Here is a 26,920-nt window from a genome sequence, read left to right on the forward strand (position 1 = left end):
CCAACATGAGTTTGACCAAACTGTGGGAGGCAGTGGAAGACAGGAGTGCCTGGCATGCTCTGGTACATGGGGTCACGAAGAGTCGGACACGACTAAACAACAACAAAGTTTCAAACATGGCTTGCTATGGGAATCAAAGGTTGCTTTTTGAGAATTGCCAATCCAAAGCTCCCTTAAGGAAGCCTCAGTCTTGCAAATTCCTTCCTCGCCTTGCACGTGCCAATTCCCTACTGTTATATCTGAATTGGCAAGCCATGGTATACTAATATCACCGAAGCAGGAAACAACCAAATGAGAACTGGAAGCCATGATTTGAAGGGCAAATGCAAACCAGTTTGTTGATGTGTAACAGAAAACTATGATGTGCCCAAGGCCAAAAGTCAGCAAAGGAATCAGGGTGCCTAAGCCCAAGCTTGATTCATGCAAGGGATAAGCCATGGTTTGGCATTATATACAAATTGGATCTTTGTATTTAATGAATCATGTGCAATGGGATCTGGAAAGAACCATGAACTTCATGTAGCCACAGCAAAATGTTATTGAATCCATTACTATTTTTTCTTTATTCTGACAATGAAAACTAGAGAAGCAGAATACTAAATGTTTAATTATTAACACACAGGAAAAACAAATGGTGCATTACAGGAATCTGCTGCCAGTTCTGTCCCTGTGACCTCATCTATGAATTTAGATTCCTGAACTAACACATACGCTTTCTGTCTTACCAAACTACTTTTCCGTCTATCCTGCCTTGAAAACTATCTCTTAGCCTGCCTTGTTGAATCTTCAAAAATGAACAAACAATAAAGATCAAGAGGGCAACTCATGATTGATGCTGCACCGTTTCTGAGTTTGCACAGTATCTTGCCATATTACATTTGCTCAGAGTATGAGCACCTCACATGCTGGTGAAACAAAGTGTACATATTATGACCTTCATAAATAATAGTTACACCTGTTCAACAGCTAACAACATGGGCCATCTACTCCTCAAATGTTATACTAGATATACCCGTGAGTAGTTGTTTATTAAGCATAACTGGATACATCTGGCTTGCCTTGGCCATTCACTTGAAACTTCCTTTTAAATAATTTTAAAAGAAAATCCAAAACTAATCAAGAATCACAATGAGATCCTGCAGAGCACTAACAAACAACTAATTTCACAGGAGCGAATGAAAGCCCAAAATGGACTTGCAGCAAGCCACTGCCACAGCCACAAAACCTTCCATGCACCTCTCTAATCTCTGTCAACTGGGTGCCAGATCCACTAGCTGTGGGACTACAGTTATTATTATTTATTTCAATTATGAATTACTTCACATGTGGCATCCTGAAGCGATTTACAATACAATAGAAATATAGAGAGAGCAACAGCATATATAAAACAGTTGAAACTTTTGCATTTATAAAAGCAATTAGGGAAAAAAATGTATAGAAATTTAAAACATGAATGCCACATACGGTATATAAAATCCACTCAAATCCAACACAGATACCAGCTGGGATAAAAACCTCGCCTGCTGAAGGAAAAATGTCTTCAACATGCTCCAAAAGGCCAATTGACCCTTGAAGGCAGTCCAGAAGCTGCGGCCAGTGCAAAATGTAGCCACAAGACTCTTACATGGTTCAACACATCGAAGCCATATAATACCAATTTGGAAGAATTTTCATTGGCTGCCTATGGTGCTTGTTGGCATCCATCTGCCTTGAGAGACAATGGAGTGTGCCTTCGGGGGTGAAGTCAAACTGCTGCATTAGCAGCACCGAAGTGACCTTCCTGGGGCACAAGTCTGGGCAGTGCGTATTGAGGTCCTGGGCTGCCCAGATGACAAGACTGCTCTCTCGGCCTCACTGATGTGGTCCAAAGGAAAACTGAGCAATGTATTGGGCACCAACTTGGCTGTAGGAGTTGCCAGGAGGACACGTACAAGGCACCATCCAACTGTCACAGGGATTGTACTCCAAACATATTCCGCAAGTCAACAGAGGTTTAGAATCAGAGTTTTCCTTCTCCCACGTTGACAAGCCCCATCTGTTCCTTACTTCCCTCTACAGCATGTGCAAAAACCGGCTTCTTAACCTCTGTACCCACTATTGGTCTTGTCCGCTGAATCCACCAGAGCCCGTCTTCTCATGCAGGCAAAACCCTAACTCACCAAAGGTTTGAGACCCATCAGCTACCACCACCTGGTTTAGCCGGCCAGCCAAAGCTGTGAATGTATGGGGTGTTAGGTGAGGGGTAGTACTTCTGGTGGGGGACATGTCATACCTGGGGTAGTGTATCCACCTTTGGCCACCACTCTGCACTCAGCTCTCACCTGTGGCTCCTAGAAGTTGTCAGCATGCAAGGTGCTTATGTTAGTGCAAAAAGTGGTAACAGATTGGGACCCAAGTTCCTGAAGGGAGTGCTTCTCCCTTACAACAAACTATTTGATTTGATTGCTGGTGGGGTCAAGGATATCAGAGCATGTGACACCCATTTTGTATTGGAATGAAATTATAGTTTCTCTGAAGCATACTCTTGGGTTCTCAACATAACCGCTCTAGAACATTTCCTTCTAAAAATTGGGGGGGGGGGGAGATTATGGTGCTCAGCGCTGCTCTTTGGAGAAATAGATCAGCCACCTTATTGATAGCTCACTCACAGTTTTAACGATGAGCTTCTGCTCCACTACACCGCTGCCTATCTCCCTGCCAAACTAGGCTAATGTGGCAGGCAGGCGTGGCAGCTGTTGCGCTCCCAGTGAGAGAAAATGCCAAGTGTGAAGCTGTGGGACGAGGCTTCCACGCTGATTCGGACTACCTTTAGAACCTACAGACAAACACACACACCCCGAACTGCTAAACATGCTTCTCCATATTGGGAAGAAGGCTTCTAGCCGCCAGAAAGGCACACAAGCCCGTCTTTCCCTGCGTGGAAAGGGGCAAGCTCCTCCCTTTTTAAACTAGGACCGCGTCAGGTATAAGCAAGCGAAGGTGTGCACCAAGGAAACCCGCGCGAGCTCACCTGAGAGCCCTTCCGCGCGCGCGTGTGTACTACCTCAACCTCCTTTAAAATAAAAGAGGAAAACAAAAGGAAGCGGGTCTCCTCCTCGGCCTACCTGATAAACCGAGGAGGCGACGTCGGGCTGAGAGCCCACCGTGGCCACCTTGTCCCCATGGTAAGCGCGGCGGAGGGCAGCCGCGGCCGCGCGCGGGCAGCGAAAGAGCGTGCAGACGCGGCATTTCAGGCCCGGTAACATCGCAGCGGCCAGGGGAGGAAGGGCGGGCGGGCGGCGGAGGAACAACTTCCCGGGCCTGGGACCAACCTCACGGCCACTCCCCCCGCGTCGCCCAATAGAGAGACGGAGCGAGGCCTAGGCGGCACGAGGCCTTCCCTTCGCGAGGCGCCGCCTGCTTCTTCCTGGTACCTTAGACCAATGGAAGAGCCAGGCGAAGGGAACAGGAGGGGATTGTGGAAACCGACAAGCCGGCCCTCTCTCGCCCTCGGTTCCAAATTCCTCCCCGTCTTCCTGAGGAGTGTCTTTTTTCCGTCCCTTTAAAAGAAGGCTGCCTTCTTTTCGGGGAAACGTTCTTCTGACTTTTTAGCAGGTATGCGAGTGGCAGAAGTTCACACCAGCTTTGTGCTGCTGCGCGGAGAAGTTTGCTATCATCAATTGCTATCATCCCTGACCACTGCTAGCTAGGGATGGTGGGAGTGACGGCCCCCAGCCAGCACTCACCGATAATGGGAGTTGTAGTCCAACACCTTCCGCAGGACCACGGGATCTCCATTCATAACCGATTCCATTGCGCTGGTGCTCACAAGCAGGGGTAGTAAAGGTAAAAGGTTTCCCCTTGCTGTGTTGCTCCAGCAAGTTGTATTCAGAGGTAGACTACCTCTGGTTGTGGAAGTTTTGTACAGCTGCAAACAGCTGGAGATAACGTAGCAGGAAGAGGCGGGGAGGGTTGCATAAAGAAATTATGCCCATCAGCAGCTGTATCTTCCATAAATTTCACCAGTACTGTTTCAAGTCTATAAGATGCCCCCATGTATAAGACACCCCCTATTTTGGGGGGCTCTGATTTAAGAAAATGGGGGGAAGATCTATCCGTGCATAAGATGCCCCCAAATTTTGGACATTATTTTTAAGGGGGGGGACCTAGTCTTATACATGGAAAAATATAGTACCGGTAATTGCTGTCATCCACATTCTGTGGCAGTAAAATAGTGAACAAAATAGATTACTAGTGTAGAGATTCAGTAGTGGGACAAACTACACCTATCGGAATGCTTATTCATCGCAGACCTGTTAAAAGTTCTGTTATGGAACAAAACATCCTACCCTATAGGAAAATTAATGGCCAGCCATACAGACTTTCAAATAAAAGGAAGAAATGCAAACAGCAGTAGCCTATGAAACTAGATTGGTGCTTTCTGTTAAGCTTGGAGAAATAGGTTGACACAACAGGTCTATAAATAGAATGAATGAAGTGATCAATATATTTGACCCAAGTGAGCAAGACACTGCTTCAAGCAGGGCAAATTGATTTTTGACAAGTCCACAAATTTCCTTTTTAAGTAAAATTAATATATGTCCATGAAGCTAAGCACAGCCCTAAAGCATACAGCATTTTGGATGCATGTACAAGGCTGCCAGTTCCACCTTCCAAACAATGCTGGACCATTCAAAAAAGGTACATTTGGTAGATAAACTAGGTACAAATTTATTAATTATCAACATATGTATATATTGAGAATATTGTGAATATTCACCAGCCATAAATTGGCAGGTTCAGAGCAGCAAATAGAAGGGGAAGAAATGGAGGCAGTGAGAGATTTTACTTTCTTGGCTTCCATGATGATCACTGCAGATGGTGACAGCAGTCACAAAATTAAGAGATGCCTGCTTCTTGGGAGAAGCGATGACAAACCTAGCATCTTAAAAAGCAGACATCACCTTGCCGACAAAGGTCCGTATAGTTAAAGCTATGGTTTTCCCAGTAGTGATGTATGGAAGTGAGAGCTGGGCCATAAAGAAGGCTGATCGCCAAAGAATTGATACTTTTGAATTATGGTGCTGGAGGAGACTCTTGAGAGTCCCATGGACTGCAAGAAGATCAAACCTATCCATTTTGAAGGAAATCAGCCATGAGTGCTCACTGGAAGGACAGATCCTGAAGCTGAGGCTCCAATACTTTGGCCACCTCATGAGAAAAGAAGACTCCCTGGAAAAGACCCTGATGTTGGGAAAGATGGAGGGCACAAGGGGACAACAGAGGACAAGGTAGTTGGACAGTGTTCTCGAAGCTACCAACATGAGTTTGACCAAACTGCAGGAAGCAGTGGAAGACAAGAGTGCCTGGTGTGCTCTGGTACATGGGGTCACAAAGAGTCGGACACAGCTAAACGACTAAACAACAACAACAGAGCAATAGGTACAGAACACTGTCCACAATCATCATAGGGCCTACTGTTATTACATATGGCAAACAGAATTTGCTGTCGGTAATATCTTGTTGCTGCTGGCTGAGAGACACTTCATCTGCTCTGACTAGTCTGAAAAACTCACTGTCTTAACAAGGATCACAATCTGTAGACACAGCTAGTTCTCTTAGATATACAATTTGTTAAAGCTAAATCACTTGCAATTTTGCAGAAAAACAAACTAGTTCTAAACAAAAACATTTAGGACAAATCTTTTCATTATCTCTACAGACAGACACTGATCTGATCCACACTTGCTCATATTCAGGGGTTCTATTACCATTTTTAAAAGGTAAAGGACCCCTGACAGTTAAGTCCAGTCGTGAACGACTCTGGGGTTGCGGCACTCATCTCACTTTACTGGCCGAGGGAGCCGGCGTACAACTTCCGTTTACCTTCCCGCCGAGGCGGTACCTATTTATCTACTTGCATTTTGATGTGCTTTCAAATTGCTAGGTTGGCAGTACCATTTACTGCACCCTAAATCACCAGCCTTTAAAGAAAGACTTAACAAGTTCGGTGGTACAAAATTATTTATTCACATAATTTACATATATAACACAAGCGCCACTAGCGCTTTCTTTGAAATAGAAAGCTTCCACAGGAACATTACACACAGTTGAAAAAAAAAGTGTCACACTTTCCAGGACAGCAACCCCTTATCATATTTTTATGGAAATGAAATGCTCTGTTTCTGAAACCAGCATGTTTAGTTCCCTTCTGTCATTACATATATACAGTACTCGTGAAAGAAATGTGCACGTTTTAAAGACGTTTAAAAGGGATAGCCAAGAAAACATGGTTTACAGTGAAAGCTAACAGGATCGATTGTTCTTTCCATTTAGCAAGGAAAGATAAGGCACCTTCTAGCTGAGCTTTTTATGTGATTTCTAAAAAACAATTAGTTTTGCTTTGTAATTTAAAACAATTCCAGCAAGTTACATAAATACGTATTTCATTATTTCAGCAGCCTCTTGAGTGTACATAATTTGAGAGTACATTATATCTCCTCCATGTGATTAACTTGAAGTAACAGCATACTGGAACGGATTCCACTTTCTCCGAGTCTGTTGATCTAAATTTACATTTGGTAAATTATTCACATTTATTTGCCTTTTTTTGTTCTATTTAGGGCTTCAGATATGACAGAATTGAAAAAATTCAAATGCTCAAACCAGTAGGCAGACATAACATGTTAGTTTAAAAATTAAAATATTGGGCAACGTGCAGTGTCGTGTGAGTGGACTTTTACTTGTGCAATTGAGTTTCCCTTCTTTTCTTTTCAACTTCACCTGCCCAAATCTGCTCCAGAGGGTAGTCCAACCCACTCGAGCAGATTTGGATAGCATTTTGACAGTGTTTGTTCTGGTGGAGAACTGACACACTTAGTGGACATCCACTGATTTGCTACTGATAACTATGTGATACACCTTTAGAAAAAGTGAAGAGTCTGTAATGCTTCTATTATCAAATTTAATAACATCAGTAATTTTGTTTTGGGATGATATATGTCACAAACCAGATGATTTGGGAAAGAGAAGCAGCTACAAAATTGTATGCTTAATTGGACAATTGCAAGTGAAAACAACTACTTGCAAGTATTTGCAAATATTAATATTTATGGGGATATGTAGAATAAAGTTATATACTATTGCTAATTGTAGTAAAAGTGGGGGAGGGAACCGGTAATAATCATGATATATTATCCTTTTATATATTGCGGCTGATCTTATTCTTGAACATCCAATTTCCTCTTGTCAGTGGGTGTTTGATGGGTTGTTTTATGCTTTTCATTGTTTTTAGCTTTTCATTTAAAATTTAGTGCTCAGAAGTGGAGTAATATTAAATTCCTCTTTTATCTCCAGGACAGACAGAACTAACTTGGCATAGTTAAAATTTCTATACATTCAACTTAAATAAATATTTTTTCACATCTCTGTACATTGAAAAGAAATTAAACATTACATTTTGGAACAAATTCACATAGGCATTTGTTATAAAATAATAATATTAATAAGATGACTAAAATCAGAACTTGGCCTATTTTATGATCCACATCCCATAAACATTTACTTCACAAAAAGAAGTAAAAATAATTTACAGCCCCCACAAACATGAGCATTATATTTAGATGGTGTCTGCTCATTCTTCATGGCCATGCATCTAGAAACCACTTGTACCAAAATAAAACACACATCTGGTGCTGTTCTTCTGAGTATCTTGGAACTTAAGAGAGTTGTGTTTTCTTCAATGTTTCCAAATGATAGATTATTCATAGTAAAAGAAAAATAATTCTGCATTAAATGTAAGGGCCAACTGAAAACCTGTGACTAGTCAAAGGCATTACATTACTGCTACAGTGCATTCTTGGATGCTAGGCATTTGATAAGCATCTCAGTTATTCTGAATCATCCACCTCCATAAATATATCACTAAAGAAATATTCTGAGATCCTGGTTGGCTCCTCTTCTTTTTCCTGCTCCTTAGAAATGCCTTCATTTTCAGATAACTCAGATAAAATCTACAAGAAAAACAGATAAAAGCAACAGATATGATATATGTAAATGTTAAATGTATGCCTAATAAACTAACATCTGCTAGGAGTGCATGATTTTTCTCACTTGTTTCGGAATATAATTTTCTATACAAATCACACTGCAGTACAGGTAGCTATTCCAAAAGATTTTTTTAATGGATTGAATCCAAAAGTGCTCTTGCTTGAGAGTCTGTCCTTGAACAGAAGTGCCTTTGATCCAATGGAGAATTGTACTTGGAAAGGAGGCAGGGAAGAGGTGGGTTGTTTTGTTTCCAATTTGGAGCCTATCATTTATGTTTCTGGGAGAACTAAGTAACTAAAAGACCAAAGAAGTTGTGGAGAACCGATTGCTGTTAAATTTTTATAAATAGGTTAAACAAAAATTTGCTAGAGATTTATCATAGCAGTGCCTGTCTTTAAAAGACCATGCAGTTCTACATTCCATCAGTCACAAAGTGAAAAAATTCATGCAAAATATGGCCCAACTACGAAAGCACCTTTCTGTGTGCAACACAATGAGGAATGCACTAATAAATGAAGAACGGGACATTATCTTACGAGCTGCAGAGTTCAACACACTTTAATAGATGATGTGTAGATATAATCATACATACCTGAACAGTAGAGTAGCTTCCATTCTCACAGTTGGAGGTTGATGGAAACAAACTATTTTCTTGAGTATCTTCCTTGTTGTTTGAGGACAGCTTTGGAAATTCAACAGTGTTTTCAGCAACCAATATATGAGGTTCCTGGAGGGGCTGTTTACTTCCTTTACTAGTTACTTCATCATCATTATTATTATTTTTGCAAATTAAAGGTAAAAATCCCAGAGATCTTTTATATGACCTATTCAATACAAAAATAATACAAATGTCAAGATAAATTGTCCAACATACGGTGATAATAATGATAGTAAAACAAAACAAAACACCGCAACCCTCTCATAGGAATCACAGAATTGTAGAGTGGGAAGGGACCCCAAGGGTTATTCTAGCTCAATGCCCAGCAATGCAAGAATCCTGCTAACAGTCATCCATGGGTGGGCTTGAGCCATCAACCTTCTGGTTAACAGCCAGATGCACTGACCCATTGTGCCACAAGGTAACGAAGACTTCTTAAGATTGATTTTAAAAAGAAAACAAACACTTTCCCCTCATCTGGATTAACTTTTCCGCAGTATATGGTACAGAATCGGGAGCTAGTCAACTCCTTGGATGGTATTGCTACTTGAAATTGTGTTCATGTGAGGTTATTCTATCGCTTGCGTTGGGTTTACATAGTACTTTAGTCTCCTAGCACCTTGTTAGCAGAAAAACAGGTAAAGGACCCCTGGGTGGTTTAGTCCAGTCAAATTTGACTATGGTGTGCAGTGCTCAGCTCTGCTCTCAGGCCAAAGGAGCTGGCGTTGATCTGCACACAGCTTTTCCGGGTCATGTGGGCAGCATGCCTAAACTGCATCTGGAGCAATGGGACACCATGACAGAAGCCAGAGAGCACGGAAACGCCATTTAGTGATGAGCACATGTGACTGTTTCAACACCACTACAAAGCAGGGAGCAGCATAGCATACTAAAAACAGCTACTAAATAAGTACCTGGATAATTGTGTTTTTGGAATGACTGCTGTGCCTCCAGCTTGCTCTGATTGTACAGATTTACAGGTTTCAACTGAGTTTTTCTGTTTTTCACTTGTTTCTGATTTTCTTGCATGGCGTGTTCTTGACACTTGGTCACCTGTAGTGGCTGCTTCATCAAGAAGCACAGCCCCTAAATTCAGAGAAGATTGAGGGTGCTCTCTTTCCATTACTTTTAGCTCTGTAGTTTTAGGTACTGATCTAGAGGTGGAGGTGGTCTTCTTCTTTGAAATGTTCAATTTTCCTGACTTTTTCCCTTTTTTTAAAAAAAGACGACAGCAAATACAAATAAATAAGCAAAAAATATAGAATCTGCTACTTGGATCTGCTACAGGGAAATTCCATTTTACTCCATACAAAACAACAAATTTGTCTCATTTCCCCACAAATAAGGTATTCCCACAGAAATAGACATTCAGTAACATCAACATGCCCATGAGACAAGTTCTGTGAATCCGAAAGTGGCTATAGATGCATTTCTCAAACAGCATCTGCCCTACCACACAGCACATGAGCAACTACTTTTGAAACTAGAGGGTGAGTTTCAAAATCAGGAATCAGGTGGGTACTGACAGTTGAGTGCTTCTGCCACTGAAGATTTACATCTTCATCCAAGCTCACAAGCTCCTAGCATCTCTGGCTACTGTAATTGTAATAAATGTTTTGTTGTTGTTTTACCGATATGGATCTTTTGTTGTTATATGGCGTATTTTTATTTTACTTATCGTCATGTAAACCACCACGGTATTTCTTTGAAATGAAAGATGATATGTAAGTAATTTAAAGAAAGATGGTTCTTATCTGGATGGAGGAATACCTCAAGGCCTGCCTCTCCCAATATGAACCAAGCCAGACCCAGCAATCACTTGAAGTCCTTCTTTGAGTGCCTCCTCCACGAGAGATCTGGAGGGCCTATTCTGTGGTGGCTCCCCGTTTGTGGAATGCTCTCCCCAGGGAGGCTCGTCTGGTGTCTTTTTATGCATCAGGCAAAAACATTCCTCTTCTCCCAAGCCTTTGGCTAATTAAACATATCTAAGGCTTTTTAAACTGTGTGATGTATTGTTTTTGTTTGTTATTATGTTATGTATATTGTAAACTGTCCTGTGATATTTGGATGAAATTTAATTAATTGATTCAGCATAGAAATTTAATTAATTAATAATGTCTGCTGTTAAAATAAAAATTCAATAATGCATTTGGGATGCTGGCATACATCAGTAGCTAACTACAGAAAATCACATGTACCGTGCCTTTGTATGTGAAAACAATATAAATTTCACCTACCAGCAGCTTTCCTTGGTATACAACTTGATTTAATAGAGGCGCCCTGCATGACAGGAAATATGAACATCAGTATAAGTTCCTTTTCAGAAATATGATTCAAAAGGACAATACAATTGCTTCTATTATTTAGACTGTGAAAGAACAGGAAAGGGATTAAACTTTTTAATGATACATCAACTTCATTTCCTGAAGTAAGGCTGAATTAGTATTATTTGTCCCCCAATATATTTCAATACAAGTGAGTTAAGATATTTGGCTAAGGGTAAATGTGTTGAAACAGTTTGCAAGATCCTCCATCTTGAATGGAAAAATACTACATCTGTTTGGGGATTCAAGGTAACATCTATGCCAGTGGTGAGCTTCCAAAATTTTGCATGACGAACTAATTCATTTCTGTACTGTACATCCTAATCTGAACACTGCTTCCAGAAAACCATTTAGATTTGGGTTTTCAATTAAGTGATTTTCTAGTGTCTACTCTAAGGTACCTAAAGCAGAAGTTGAGAGGAGACTATATATTTATATATCCAACAAAATTTGTCTTGCAAAAGTTCTATTGTATAAGTGGAAGTCCGATGTGCTAGCAGAACAGCAATGTTGGACACGACCCCATGTTTGTTTCCTGGTTCTCAAATGATTAAACATGGGGTTGTTACCAACATTGCTGTTCTGCTAGCACAGCAGACTTCCACATGCAACAGAACTTTCCCTTCCTTTCCTGTGCACCCTCAACATCTGCCCCTGAGAGTTGGAGGACCTCTTGGAGCAGATTTTGAGGGTGCACAGGGAGATGAAAGGAAGGGGAAGTTCCACTGTGCACCTAGAACTCTGCACACACAGCATTGGATGCAACCCATAAAGTGGAAAACTAGGGTTTTATCTAATGTTGCACCAGTGGGGTTCCAATGGCTCAACGGGACTTTTACTTTCCTCCTCCTACATCTCCCCAAATCTGCTCAGGAAGATCTCCCAAATCTTTAGAGCTGATTTTGATGGTGCTCAGGGGACAGGAGGGGAAAAGGAAAATCCATTGCGCACATTTAAGCCCCTTGAGCCAGTAAAGCTGCAGCATTGGGTAGGACCCCTAATTTCAAAAACTAAATTTCCTGAGAGAAATTCTCATAGTTTATTTAATTAATCTGCAGCATGTGTTTATGATATATTATTTATTTATTTTACCCACAGAAACATACAAAGAACATAACTTAAAACATGAATAAAGCTCAGTTCCACAAAGAAATACATAGCAAAAAACACACAAGAACTACTCTACAAAATACAGTAGCAAATGTCACTATTAACTTTAATGTGACTACAGCAATAGCAGCTATGCATTGTTAATTTAGATGGCAGATCCCACAACTCAATATAATAGCAGCAGCTAACCTTTTCAGGATGAAATTTCAAGTCATGTCTCTGGGGACCAAAATGTAGACGGGAGCTTTGTTAAAACCAAATTATCACGGCTGCCTTCAAAAAGGCTTTCTCATTAGCCATTTCCCTCTGTTTTAATTCGTTTTTTAAATAATTCATTACGAAATCCGTTTAAAATTTTTATTTTTATTTTTTAAAGAGGAACAATTCTGATACAGTCTGGATTGGATCACAAGAACATTTTGGCATCAGAGCATGGGAGAAGTCTCATTTCTCCCCCAAAAAAGTTAAAAAAAACTTTTTTAAGTGACTTGTTTTCAGAGGCATGGAGGGGCGGGAGCAGAAACAGCCCTTGGGCCACGAGTTGGCAACCCCTGCAGTAAACAATCCAGTGATGGGGTTTGAATGCAGATTAAACTAGAATGAGGAGGCACTGTATTACCTCTTGCACAGTCCTATAATCCACTCTGTGATGAAAAGATTTATTTCAGAATTGTTAGAAAAGTCAAGAATCCTAGTCAAATTTCACAGAAACTGTCTTACTGTTCACAAATGGTGATGAAAATAGATGAAATTTAAACTGGCTTTAGCACAAGCTAAACAAATGTTGCTGGTTTTCTATGCACTTGACTGTGCCAGTCCCAATCTGTGTTCTTTTGAAACTTTCAGGTTTTTTCCATTTTGATTTTAATTTTCTGATTCTTTCTGCTTAGATTCCTTATCTTTAGGTCCCTGGGCTGGTCATATGCTTCTGCAAAGATTTATAAGACACCCACTTTGCCTGTTTGTTTAAACAGATAGTGTCATTGAACTTTTGTACTGGCTTTCCTATGTGCACGTACCTAACAATTCTCCAATTAAACAACCACAAAATATAAATACAATGGAAACTAATTCTCAACTCAATAGCCAAATTCTTTTAACACCTGTTCTCAAAGCTCCCAAATGAGTTGTTTAAAACATTTGTTAATTCTAGATTTCTTCTTTGTAATAAATACCCTAAATACATACATTTTTCAAAATGGAATGGACTACTGTGCATAAGAAAGCAGTTGAAAATCAGAACATCCTAAAAAAATACGCATGTTGTTTTCAATTGCAGTACTTCACTATAACGCAGGGTTCTTAAAAATGGACTCTTTTCTATTGCTGCCATCAAAAAACAGTACTGAGACATATTAGAAGTGCTTTCTCCATCCTTTTTTCATGTAGCCTCCCAGGTTTTCTTCACTCAGACAACAGACAGCGAACCCAAAAGATTCTAACTTTTGTGATTCTCTGAATTCAACTCTGACCTTATTGGTGCTTTCCAGGTTTCCTCCTATAGGAGAAGACCGTTTTTTCTTCTCGGGGGCATTCCCACTTTCTTCAAGGGCTTCAGCATGCCTTTTCAGATTCTGCCAAGAGGTTGAACCAAGCCCTGCCAATTGTTCCAACGAGGCTTCCAGCAATCCTTCTGCCTTTGCAGTGTTGTCCAAAGAGACAGCATTTTCTTCAACAGCAGCTGTTACGAATCCAAAGCTGTACAAAGTTGCCATGCAAAAGTTGTGAAATTAGTGTTATTTAACTCAATGTAAATTAATTCAAATTAAAATTCTCATTAATAGCAATAATTTAATGCCCTTTGAAAGCTGCAATGCTTGTCTCCTATACTTGGTAGAGGTTTCACTTAGACCAATGGCACTACAGTCCAAGTAACTACTGTATGCTTAGGACAGAGCAGTAAAAACTACTTTTTCCTGAAAGTCGCTCCTTGCCTTGAGCTCACAAGGAGACATTTTGTCCTTTGACAAGGTACAGTTCTAATCAGCTGGCAGTTCTAATAGTTTTATCATGGATAACTTGGCTGACAACAAGAAGAGGGGAAACATAGAGCCTACTTCATGTTCCCACATGGAGAATCCCCTCAAAATTTTCATTTGTTAAAAGGGCAAATTCTCTTCCATAATATCCCTTTAAATCAGGCACAACTAATTTTTTTCAGTCAGAGGGCTATATTCCCATCTTAGCCAATTCTCTGGGAGCTGCACACTCATATAAGTGCACTGCCATCTCCAGTCTTAAGTACACCCAACAAAAGAACATCAGTTCATATTAAAAGATAATGTTACTTACTTATCTTCTCTTGCCACTTCTGTGGAGTTCAGGTTGTCTGGAGTAAAAAAAACTGGTGCTGGAAGCAGCTGTTCAGACGTTTGTTGTAGCGAACCGGATCCGTCACTGCAATTCTCTGGACCAACGGAAATTTCCACCAATGTTAAAATGAAGGTTGGCTCCTCTCCCTTCGGATATTCTTCAACTCCAGCACTAACTACTAAGATACATATGTGGGGCAAATAAAAGATTAATAATATATAAAATAACATTGTTCTGCATGCTGTTACTCTATTCAAAAACCCTTGCAGTATTTTTTATTTGTTTTCCACAAGTAAAGTGATATGCAAGTGCTGTAAGAAGAGATTAAGGTTGTTCCATGCTCAGCTACATCATGAATACAACCCTGGGATATATCCAATGGTGTTCAAACAGATGGCAAACTTCCACAGCAGATCTTGCCTTTCTCTGCCCCCTGCAGCCAGCCTTGATATACGATTGATAATGCCATGTACAACCTCCCTTCTTGTATGTAAGCAGTGGCAACTGTAACACATATTAGAGATATAGCCAAACAAATGGAATCCATATATCTTTTAAAATCATATATAATTAGACTACATTATACATTTTATGCAGGGACGCGGGTGGCGCTGTGGGTTAAACCACAGAGCCTAGGACTTGCCGATCAGAAGGTTGGCGGTTCGAATCCCCACGACGGGGTGAGCTCCTGTTGCTCGGCCCCAGCTCCTGCCCACCTAGCAGTTTGAAAGCACATCAAAGTGCAAGTAGATAAATAGGTACCGCTCCAGCAGGAAGGTAAACGCCGTTTCCGTGCACTGCTCTGGTTCACCAGAAGCGGCTTTGTCATGCTGGCCACATGACCCAGAAGCTGTATGCCGGCTCCCTCGGTCAGTAACGCGAGATGAGCGTTGCAACCGCAGAGTCGGACATGACTGGACTTAATGGTCAGGGGTCCCTTTACCTTTTATAATGTGCCAACTCCAATTTTTATTCCTTAAATATTTATGCCTCACCTTACATTTATAAATACATTCCTGACAGCTTATTAGTATAAACATTAGCTATTACCAAAATAGCTGTTTTCTTAGTATCTTTTGTGTTCACAGAAGCAAACGCAAAGAAGCCTTATGTAAAATGTTGAAGAACTAGTTCAATTAATTTTATTGCTACATGTAATAGGGAAAGCAGGGTTGCTATAGGCCATTTCAAGTGCCTATCCCACTGAATCTCCACATGTGGAAATCTTGCTTGCATAGTGTCTATGTATGGCTGGGGCAAGCTGTGGTGTCATGCCCCAGCCATACATAGGCAATAAAATTATTCAGAACTGGTCGTAAAAGTGTTTCAAAGGTAGAACTCTTCAATCCTCACCAAAGCATTGATGTATAAGCCCATTACATGCTTCAGCCTGAGACACCTTAATGATACCTAGTTGCCTTTATGGTGATCCACATTTGCATTTGTCTCTTCTTTTTAATCTAACTTGTAAATGATGAATGCATAACTAATGTTTACGTGAAGCTAGTTCCCTAAAGCAGCAAATATGTGATCATAAAACAGTGTAAAATGTACCTGCAGTCATCTCTGCGGTGGATGAAATACTGGAACACTTGGCTGCTTCAGTCTGGCAATTAAAAAAATCACAATAAAAATCACAAGCTTGCCAAATAACACTAATGCTCAGAAGATAAAGGGGAAAATAAAGCAATGAAAAATTCTTGATAATGGCTTTAAAAGGAATACATATTTTTATCCATGTTGTTCCCCTCTGCCAAGTCACCTGGCAAAAATGTTTTAGAAGAGTGGAGTAAAAATCCCTTTTAAAATAAATAAACATGATCTCCTCCTTTGAAAGAACATCACTAAGAAATAAAGGAAAGAGACTTGGCAAAAGTTGTAACCCAAAAGAAAGAATATTTGACTGGAAACATGTACTATTAGGAAATAAATCTTGCTTATAAATTTACCTTATAACTACCCCGTACATGGAAATGAACAACTTTGGCCTATAGCACAATCTTTGCCTGAAGTGACTCACAAAAAAGATTGCTCAGTATCTCAAAGAAAATTAATTCTTTCAATTATTCTAATTACTGAAGTGTTCATCCAAACCCACAGAGCTTGAGGCTGCTTCACAGATGACATTTTCCTACAGTTTTTTTTTTGCACATTTACAACAAAAGTTTGTTTAAATGCTTGTCAGAAGAACAGTCTGACATGCCTTTTGTGTTAAGACCATTAAAGACAAATAAAAAAAGAAAAGATTGACCAAGCTCCCAAATTCAAAGCAACATTTAAAAAAAAAAAAGAAAATACAGTTTAGCAACAAACAGGGATGCAGAAACCATTTGTGGAAAAAGAGATCTAGTAGGGGGAAAGAATACCCTGTCCTGATTCCAATAAAGAACCCACAAGGCAGCAAGATGACTGCAGTGTCACAGATAGTCCTAAGTGACTAACATGCTTTAATAAAGGCTGAGAGGTGACCTGAGGCCTTATGACACACAGTCTCTAGTCCAGTGTTTTTCAACCTTTTTTGGGCAAAGGCACACTTGTTTCATGAAAAAAAATCACGAGGCACACCACCATTAGAAAATGTTAAAAAATTTAACTCTGTGCCTATATTAACTATATATAAAGTAATTTTTCAATTTTTCCCACGGCACACCAGGCAACATCTCGCGGCACACTAGTGTGCCGCGGAACAGTGGTTGAAAAACACTGCTCTAGTCCACCCCCTCAAGCCCTACCCCCGCTTGTTTAAAAAACAGTCTCTCTTGAAGGGTCAGTCCAGTCCAGGCCCTCAGTCAGTAGCAGTCTTTGGATTGGCCAGCTACTCCTGAGAATGAGGGCCAGGGCCACGATTGAGACATAGACAGACAATATACATATAAGCAGGGATGTCGTTTGTGCAATAACTGTATCAGGAACATTCAGAATGTACTACTGTATTCAGAATGGCTTCTATCTATAATGGTTCTGTGTGTGTGTGTGTGTTTGTGTGTGTGTATACGCGCTTGAAGCAGCTTCTTCCTTTTATTCTCTCCCATAAGGTAGCAGTTTTAGTTATATAAAATAAATACCTGCGCAGGTTTAATTGCCAACAACTGGTGTTCAGCAGGAGCAGAAACTTGGGCACTGATGTTTGTGCTGCAGCCACCGGGTGGTTCAGGAGGGTCTGCTTCTGGAGAAACTTCTGAAGCAGTTAACAGTGATGCAACTTCCCAAGTCTCTCTCGCCGTGTTGTCTCTTTGGAAAAATTAAGCCAGTTTCACTTCATAAAATGTTTATCAGTTAAATGTTTTCATGCTGCATAGCTTTGAAACAAATGATGCCAGGTTTACAGTCACTGTTTGTCAAAGTGATTAAAAGTACCATTAACCGTTGCATATGTAAGTCCAGCTAATAAAAAATACAGTGTCTTAAAGTGTCTTCAAGTATCTTAAAGATGTTTTATTATTCTCACATCTCAAAAGTTACTTGGGTGAGATGATATGGCTTAACAATTAAAGATTAAGTATGCAGATGCTATTTCCCTTTCTTTTCTCTAAAAAAATGACACCCTCTTTAAATATAGAACCAGTAAATGTGCAGTTGCATTTTCCCCCATAAATCTAGTCAACTATATACTGGATATGCTCATATTCTATAAAACACAATTTACTACATATTTCACATACAGCAGCTCAAGATATTTAAGAGAGATACCAAAAGTACTAGCATGTGAAAATTATTAGTATTATTACCTTTCTATGTTGTCTTTCTGCATGACAGGACTAGAACTTGGAAGCTGTAGATTATGTTTCTCTGCAGAGCTGCTCTTAGTTAGCTCATTCAATTTGTGATTCTTTTCCAGTTCAACTTTCTGCTCTTCTACTGCATTGTCTGACACCTTCTTTTCTATTATTTTAGACATTAAAACACCACTCAGTATAGTTTGCGGAATAAATATATACTATTTTGGATGAAGTTACAACATTGACAGGGCATCACATCACCTAATCCCCAGCTGGAAGGATGAACAGACAGAAACAGGTACATACAGGTTTGGATGCACACTTGGGGGCCAGAAGTTTGTAATTTAGGAAAAATGAAATCAGATATTCTCAGAAAACATCTCCACAAGCACAGAGTATAATTTATGCACAGGGTAAAGGATTCGTAAAGTCCTGATAATTAAATGCTTTAAATGCAAGAACCAAAAACTTACCATTCTGGATTTCTTCAGATTGTTCAATACACGAATCAACATATTTTTGAGAAGCATTCTTGCTCAGCCTCAGACTTCTGTTAAGATTTGGTTTAGGCTTAGGAAATCTGCATCTTGCTTGTTTGGATGATTTATCTCCTTTGGATGATAGTAAATCACTGCAGAGAAACAGAAACCACCACTGAGTACCCTTAATTTTAACATTTGTCTGACAGAAAGAGTCAAAATCCTAGCTAGCAATGCAACCAATCTGGAAAAGGCATAGGAATTTCTGTGACTGTTCACTTCAAACACCTTGGATGCAACCAACCACCCCGCTTCAACTAGCTTTAACAAGACAAGAAGGGCAGAGGTACAGAGGGCATGTGGTTGGACACATTAGTGCAAGAATTTTGTCCATATCATCAGGCCACGATTCCATAACACTTGGACAGATGTGCCACTGGACACCTTGACCAAATTTGCCATAATAGCGGCATCCAAGTCGCTACAAAGTCAAGTGGCTTTATCCCCAGGTGTCTTGTCAACTACTCAAACTAATCACAGTTTGTTAAAAGGGAATCTGGGGTAACTAATATTTGGATACACAGCAAAAAAATGCCAGCCGAGCTCTTGAGGATGTGGCAAATGCAGCAAAGTATGTCTTCTTTGCTGTCTTCACCACCACATGGCAAGCACAATTATATGTCCTAATGTGTTTCAGCAGCTTTAGAGTGAGTGACCTAGTCCTAAAAAGCACAGACTGAAGATGAAGGCGGCTATTCAGGATACATAACACTATACACCTATGTTGTTTATTTGCCTATATTTACATGGGATTGCTTGAAAAGATCAAGTTAGAATGGAGAAGAGCTAGGTGATATCATGCTATCATGGTAAAACTTCTTACAACCTAAAGAATGAGAGGGATTCCTAGCTAACACAAGCAGATTTTTAAACAGAACGATGCAAACCTGCTGATTCTAGTTGTTTCCTCTGAGCATGCTTCCAAAACCGATGTACTGCAATGCTGTGCAGCAGCTGTATTTGTAGTTTTTGAAAGTGACACATTAGTTGCTTCCTGTAAGTAAACCTCCAAGCCTGATGGTTCAACGATACGATCCTCTGCAGCAGTTACTTGTGCATTGACTGAAGAAAGCAATTCATTTTCTGAAGGGGCAGGATGTTGCATATGGCAATGGACTATGCTTTGCTCTTCATGACACTCATTTGGGAAGCTATCAGTAACATTCATTTCATCTTTACTGGGAAACTCCTGAATTTTTTGTTCTTCTTTTCCACAAAAAGAAAAAGTTGACAACAATTAAATTCTTAATTTATGTATAACAAACATTTATACTGTGCAGTTTCAGTTGGGACAATATAAAGATTACAGTTTGAAATCCTAAGTAAATGATTTATTTTCATGTCTAAATTTCATTAAATTACACCATGGCATTTTGAATGCATTCTAAATTGAAGAGTACCTAAAATGATGTTTAGGGTTTACTAGATACTTCTTAGTCCAGATCAGATGGACATCTTTCAGACATTTTTAGTGGAAAAAAGACTGTAATGTAATGTGTGACTAGCGTAAATAATGTAAAATGGTCCCCAAGTGTAAGTTTGCTATACTAAAGTGCTATACGATAATAGTGACCATACCTTGGATTCCAATGTTTAACTGGAATGCTGGATCTCTCATAGCAAGTAAAGTCATGGCTGCTTCAGTACTTCCATCACTAATCCCTGAAAAAAGTTTACCAAACAAAAAACACCAAATCAATTTTTTTTCCTCCAATACACCCAAACTGTGTATGCTTGTCTTAAAAAACAGCTAATTGCTTTTGGATCATCCTAGGTATTAAAAGCAGTTTCTAACACATGCATCATTCAGCATCCCTCATTTACAAACCATGAAAGTGGTTTCAAAATTCTTGTTTTACAAGGCAATCTGATATGCTTTCTACTCAGAAGTAAGTATTGATGTTTTCAATGGAGCTTACTCCCAGGTAAGTGCCTATAGCAGCATTTGCCAACCTGGTGGCCTCCAAATGTTTTTGGCGTACATTTCTCGTCAGAACCCAGTCAAGCAAGGCTTGTCTGTGGGACTGCAGCCTGAGTAGTTATTTCTTTCTTTAGTGAATGAGAGACTTGAGCATCTCATCTTTTAAAACTTTTTTTTTTGTAAAGACCATTATTAATAAAATTCACAAATTTAACTTGGTCTCAATGGTACATTTATTTATGTACACAGTGGTACCTTGGTTCTCCAACACCTTGGTACTCAAACAACTTGGAACCCACACACTGCAAACCCGGAAGTAAGTGTTCCGGTTTGCGAACTGTTTTCGGAAGCCAAACGTGCTCCGTTTTGAGTGTTACACTTCCAATTTGAGTGCCACACTTCTGATCTGAATGTTACGCTTCAGATTTGAGTGTTACACTGAGGTCTGTCTGTTTTTGCTATTTATTTTGCGTTTTTGTTTTTGAGGCTTTTTTGTGACAAAGTTTGAGAACCAAGGTACCACTATAGTATTTTTACCCTTTGCTTCACTCAAAGCAAGTCTCCCAGTGGCTTATATCAATCAATAATAAGACAGTTCCTGCTGGAAGACATGGCTCAAAAGGAAAAGGAGGAAAACCAAACTCATAAGAATTTCATAACTACAAGTTTCTTTAAGTGGCTATTCAGTGTCAACAACTTGGACCGTTTACCTGCTTTCTTTTCTTGACCTTGTGCAACCGCCTTAGATAAAAAGAAACACAAGTTAACGACTGTAGTTCTGAATCCCTCCCTGCCCCTCCAATTAAATTAAATTCTACAGATCAGCTTTTTCACTTAGCATGGATAGTGACAATAACAGCTTGGCTGGCATATCATAAGCCACATTTTGTCATAAAGCATGTTTTAATCATGAACTTGCTCCCCTATTACCACATGGATCTACACTCCCCACATAACTCCAACAAACCATATTTTGGCTTGTGTTGTTCAAATCTGGATCATGGTTTGCTTGTTTCAAACAAACCATGCACGAGGTTCATTTAATGTTCATTTCATGTTTCATGTTTGTTTAAATGAACCTGGTGCATGGTTTGTTTGACACCATCAGCCATTCTATGGCTCATTTGAGCCACATGGACACCTTGCGGGGAAGCAGGAAGAGACAAGCCACACCAGGAGGAAGAGCAAACACGGCCTACATCAGCACAAACAACAAGGCTCCACATTCCTACAGGTTTGCCTGTTATCATGCCATACTGGAATGGTGTGCTACATGCATTATCTGAATAGATGAATATACTGCTAAAAGTAACTCAGTTCCTTAATCAGTATTGCCACTCCCTAAAACATTTGCTTCTCATCTTGCTTAAGGGATTATTCAAGTGGCATCACAAAAGTGTAATATCTTTGCTAGCCTTGCTCCCTATTCATGCAAATTATAAGTTAACTGTCCTAAAGTAACAAGAATTGAATTATGCTAGAGAAAATAAGTTTTAAATACATTTAAGGATATTGCATAAAGAGGGAAATCAAGATACTTACATTTTGTGAGGAATACAATCTTTTCTCTATCTGAATCACAGGCTGAGCATCTACATTCAGTTCGTGAGACAAAAATGGCTCATCCGCAACATTCTCATATATCTCAAGCTGTTGGGCAGGGAAGCATATCAATTCAGTTTAGCAGTTCCCCAAAACCAAACACATCCTGAAAAGGGATCTAAGAAATGCCCTGTGTGCATTGTAACTGCTTTCTGCACACTTAAATATAACAGAAGTGATGGCATGATATATTTTCAGATGCAATGGAGGTGCTATATGTTTCACAATTCTCAAAATGCAATTCTTCCTAAAAGAGGCATAAGCAAAACCTCAATGGGACTTAAGTATGCATGCACTCTTAGGAATAAGAATATTTAGATGAACAATTGCTAATGGGAGAGGGGGCCACGGAAGGAATGAACAGATAACATCAAATGAAATGTTGAAGAAATAACTTTCTTAAGAACAAGTCATCAGATTGCCAGTAAGGTAACACATGGGAAAGAATTCCATGTCAAGGACTATGACGGCAGCCAAAAAACTAAAGTCATGGCAAGCAATCGGACCCATATTGTATAATGTAGACCATCTTTGACATGGCAAAATGATCCATCAACTCTTCTCCATTAGCTGTTCTTTCTTACTTGACAATAAAATTTCTAAGACCTTCTATTTTCTGCTTTAGCTTAAAGGATGCTCAGCAGCTATTTGTAACTATGGCCAATCAGAGACACACACTGAACTGGCACATCTGCAGTCATCTCTTTACAGCAGGCATGATGCAATTATAGCTTTCCAGATGTTTTGAGACTGTAAATCCCATAATTCCTGAACACTGGCCATGTGTTTCAGTCATACCTCTTCCATTGTTTCCTCAATCTGAACAGGAACTGGATTTGGAGATCGAAGCCCTTTAGGAACAAACACTGGAGCTTTGTTTACTTCCTCTGGTGAAAAGCATTCAACTTCATAGTCTGGCTCAAAGTCATCCCCATCATCGTCGTCGTCATCATCCTCTTGCTGAGAAGAAGCCCTAAGAGTCACCAGGTTAACCTTTGAATTCCCATATTCCTTTTTAGCATTCTTGCGAAGGACTGGTTTTGAACTTCTGCCTCTACCAACATTTGGTTTCCCCTTTTGGTAGTGTTTCCCCTTTTCACTAAGGTCATTCTCACATTCGGAAGTGAAAGACGTTATTGATCCACTTATGTTTTTCCTCTGTTTCACTGTCCTTCCCACTTGTTTTCTAAGTAAAAAAAGACATTTTGTTAAGAAGAGTTCATTGTAAAGGGTGGAAAAGCCAGGGTGCACATTTATGTTTCTTCTGTGATGAAAAAAGATGGCAATCAACTCTTTCTAAAAAAAGATACAAAACTTTTGCTAAAATGTTTTTCCTTAGGGGCCTGCATTTACATTATCAATATGGACTAAATGTTCGAGTTTTACTTATTCATAGAAGCATTTGCGTCCCACGTTTCCATTTAAAACAGGCACCCCCAAACTCGGCCCTCCAGATGTTTTGGGACTACAATTCCCATCATCCCTGACCACTGGTCCTGTTAGCTAGGGGTGATGGGAGCTGTAGTCCCAAAACATCTGGAGGGCCGAGTTTGGGGGTGCCTGATTTAAAGAATAATGCTCAAAGAGTAACTTTACCCTTTTATTCTTTCAGATGCTCTCTCCTGGACAGAATGGGCCTTAGAGGTTTCTTTCTTGATTTGACTTCCACTCCAAGGGGGCTGTTGTGATTCTTCAGAACCTTTTCCAGAGTGCCTGTGTCCTGTTGGGGACATCGTCTCAATACTATCTATATGATTTCTTTGTCTTGATTCAGAAGATGATGTGGAATAGTGCTGGAAACAATACAAAATTGTGCCAAATTTAATACGTTAAACTCTTCTGTGTCCTTTCAGATCTCCTAACCCCTCCTTTCACATCCAGCTTTAATCAAAAGCAGCAGACAACCAGCTTCTTTAACATTCAGGTAAAACTGAAATAATAATTTTCAGTTTTATCTAAAAATGTTGAAATAATTGTCTTTCTTTTTAAAATGTCTAATTTATTATCTAAATTATATCCTGCCTTTCCACATTGACACTGAAGGTGGCTGTTTTAACAGCTACAGAAAAAAGCCAGGTTATACTAGTTGATTTATATCTGTAGTCCATTACTAATTTTGGTAATGAAGTGGATAGTATGCTAGGTCCGCAGAGTGACCTCTTTTGCATGTAACTTTAAACTGCAGTTAAGCTTAACTGTGGTTTAAAAGGTGAACACCAGGCCCCTAAGGCTACCACTTTAAGAAAACTAATTAATGAGAAAGAAATGGAGAATGCTAAAAAAATCTTAATTTTGTGTATCTTATTGCCAAAGGAGCCTTAAAAAAGAAAGCAGGAGGCAATCTCAAGGACTTTGAACCTGAGAATAGGATCTGCTAAAACAAAACACCTACACCTCGGGGATTTCCTGCCTTCTCGTTCCTGATGCAGCTCTATGTGTCCCCTGAAAACCCCTCCAAAGGGTTCACTGTGACACAGGCCACTGCATCTGATGGATGGGGAGGAAAGTGAATCAGTGGAAATCAGAAAAAACACCCTTTGCATGATTGGGTGCTTTCCACTCATGCTAGGATTTCATTGTTGTTCCCATGCAGCTACAGGTGATTTCAGACAGCATAAAAGCAGCTTGTTTATATAAATCCAATATTCTCAAAACCATTTAAATTAAAACATGATTTAGAATTCCTGATCAGGGCTCACCATTAATGTGGGTATTTTCCCAGATTTGCTGTCACTTGGGGTTGTGTTGCTTTGTGTATCGCTTCCAGTTTTCTCTTTGGTGCTGACTTCTCCTTTTGAAGAGGCTTTTTTCTTTTTAGCTGCTTGGGCTAGGTTTGGTTTTGGCTTCAGAAGAGGACCCCTCAACAGCAGTGTGGATTTTATGCTTTTTGAAAGACTCTCTTCATGAGCGCCAGAGACATCACTGACCAAAAAGAAAAAGTAACAGCAAAACAATTAGATCATTCTAGTTTTTTGTTATTCCTGAAAATATATGTGTGTGTGTTTTGGTATATCTACCTTTTATTGTCTAGAGTCTAAACCATATTAATATTTTCTTCCTTTAAAAACCCAGAACCAATCTTAGCTCCTTCACATGAACCCAATAAATTTGTGGTAGTGAGAAAAAGTAAAAACAAAACCCCACCCCCACCCCCACCCCTCTGGCAAGGTTATTTTCAGCTTGGAGACAATTGAAAGTTCTAATAACACTTGATATAAAGACTCAGGTTCTCAAAGTAACACTTAACTTATTGAAAACTATTTTACCTTTCTGGAGGATCCAGACACTTTCCTTCAACATCTTTAGAAACAAACATTTCTTTTTGGTCTTTTGGAAGTTCGCATCCCTGTGGCTTCTCAGGGCAATCAACTTTCTGCTGATCAATATACCTTTTGGGTGATGGGGCTTCACTGGATTCTGACACTTCTTTTTTCTCCAGATCACCAAGGGATGCCTGAACATTGACATTATCCTTGATTTTTTAGAACACATACGCTTGTCAGTTTACTAACAGAGCAAACATAATCCTAACAACATAGTGCTCACCCCCTTGATGTTGCTGGTGTCCAACTCCCATTAGCCCCCACCAACACAGCCAATGATCAGAAATTATGGGAGCTGCAGTCTACCAATGTCTGCATGGCATGCCTGCTCAAAAACTACATCTGGATTATGATCCAGATGTTAGTGTGAACTGAAATTTCCCTGCAGCGTCTTAAGATGCTCAACTCTAATAATTTTCTGTTTGACTCCTGTCTGAATTGTCATTGCCGTAGGAATTTAAGTTTGGCTTTTCTGGCTCATATAAACTTCATCCCACAGTAGATTTATGAGTCTTTAAGGTGACACAAGTAGGTTCGTTGTTCAAAAACACAATTAAGTTAAAATATACAACAGAAAAAAGATATGCAGGAAAAAGCCTTTGCAAGAAAAATGGTCAATTATCAAAGTATGTGGGCCAGAACTATTTTGCTTCTGCAGCCCCTTTCCTAATGCAGACCCCTCATCTGCTCCCTCACCTGCCCAAAAATGAACTGGAAGAACAGCAGCATCTGCCACAATGCTAGAACAGGTAAAGCAGTGCTTAAATGAAAGAAAACTAAGTGTGTGGCTAACCTCTGATGGTGGGTGCAGATCGCTTTCCTTGGTCATCTCTGCTTTTCCTATGTCTCCCTCAACTGGAGCAGTAATGCTCTCTGACACGGGGTCTTCTTTCTTGTCATTCATTCTTCCAAGGTTCGGCCTGACTCTCTGGAATCGACTTCTCACCAGCTGAGCTGGTTTGATAGTACATGGCTTATTCTCTTGGGAAGTTGGTTTTTCCCTATCCCACAAAAGGAGAAAATGTTACTGAAGCGATTCAACAGGCCCAGGAACCAAGGGAGTTTGTGGCAAGAGCCAAACAGAAGAGAGGGGAGGAGAGACTTCAATCATTTCACCATCTACAGATACTCCCCCCACTTGCTAGCCTTGCACATGCTGAGCCTCTCACCATTAGGCAAGCCAGCCTCAGCAGCTGAGAGCAGCAGTAGTCTTGTGACCTCTGTATCTGCAGCCAATCTTTATCTTCTAGCTGCAGCACCAGCTACAAAGCCAGCGCTACAATTGTTTTAACTGTTTTCAATTGTTGTTGTTTACAGTTTTACTGAGGAAGGGAAGATGGCTCCACCCTAAAGTTTAGCTTATAAATATTCTTAATTAATAAA

At 39.9% G+C, this 26,920-nt stretch overlaps 2 protein-coding genes across 2 annotated transcripts in view; both read right to left on the minus strand.

Moving 5' to 3' along the window:
* Positions 1-3,390, minus strand: part of MCCC2 (methylcrotonoyl-CoA carboxylase 2) — a 32,878-nt gene extending 29,488 nt beyond the window's left edge. Inside the window, exon 1 of the mRNA XM_033163997.1 lies at positions 3,105-3,390. Coding sequence (XP_033019888.1) covers positions 3,105-3,245 — 141 coding nt within the window. The 5' untranslated portion in view covers positions 3,246-3,390. The remainder of the gene's footprint in view (positions 1-3,104) is intronic.
* A 4,229-nt stretch (positions 3,391-7,619) lies between these two features.
* Positions 7,620-26,920, minus strand: part of BDP1 (B double prime 1, subunit of RNA polymerase III transcription initiation factor IIIB) — a 43,301-nt gene continuing 24,000 nt past the window's right edge. Inside the window, exons 24-43 of the mRNA XM_033164753.1 lie at positions 26,331-26,538; positions 25,478-25,686; positions 24,914-25,136; positions 23,811-24,007; positions 23,013-23,400; positions 22,129-22,262; positions 21,812-21,881; positions 21,323-21,353; positions 20,270-20,353; positions 19,579-19,894; positions 18,626-18,783; positions 18,162-18,315; positions 17,499-17,664; positions 15,988-16,039; positions 14,413-14,611; positions 13,593-13,818; positions 10,924-10,966; positions 9,601-9,895; positions 8,621-8,852; positions 7,620-7,991 (exon numbers count right to left, since the gene is read on the minus strand). Of these exons, the coding sequence (XP_033020644.1) occupies positions 7,869-7,991; positions 8,621-8,852; positions 9,601-9,895; positions 10,924-10,966; positions 13,593-13,818; positions 14,413-14,611; positions 15,988-16,039; positions 17,499-17,664; positions 18,162-18,315; positions 18,626-18,783; positions 19,579-19,894; positions 20,270-20,353; positions 21,323-21,353; positions 21,812-21,881; positions 22,129-22,262; positions 23,013-23,400; positions 23,811-24,007; positions 24,914-25,136; positions 25,478-25,686; positions 26,331-26,538 (3,508 nt within the window). The 3' untranslated portion in view covers positions 7,620-7,868. The remainder of the gene's footprint in view (positions 7,992-8,620; positions 8,853-9,600; positions 9,896-10,923; positions 10,967-13,592; positions 13,819-14,412; positions 14,612-15,987; positions 16,040-17,498; positions 17,665-18,161; positions 18,316-18,625; positions 18,784-19,578; positions 19,895-20,269; positions 20,354-21,322; positions 21,354-21,811; positions 21,882-22,128; positions 22,263-23,012; positions 23,401-23,810; positions 24,008-24,913; positions 25,137-25,477; positions 25,687-26,330; positions 26,539-26,920) is intronic.

This window comes from Lacerta agilis, chromosome 11 (assembly GCF_009819535.1).
Source record: "Lacerta agilis isolate rLacAgi1 chromosome 11, rLacAgi1.pri, whole genome shotgun sequence".
Classification (NCBI taxonomy): Eukaryota; Metazoa; Chordata; class Lepidosauria; order Squamata; family Lacertidae; genus Lacerta; species Lacerta agilis.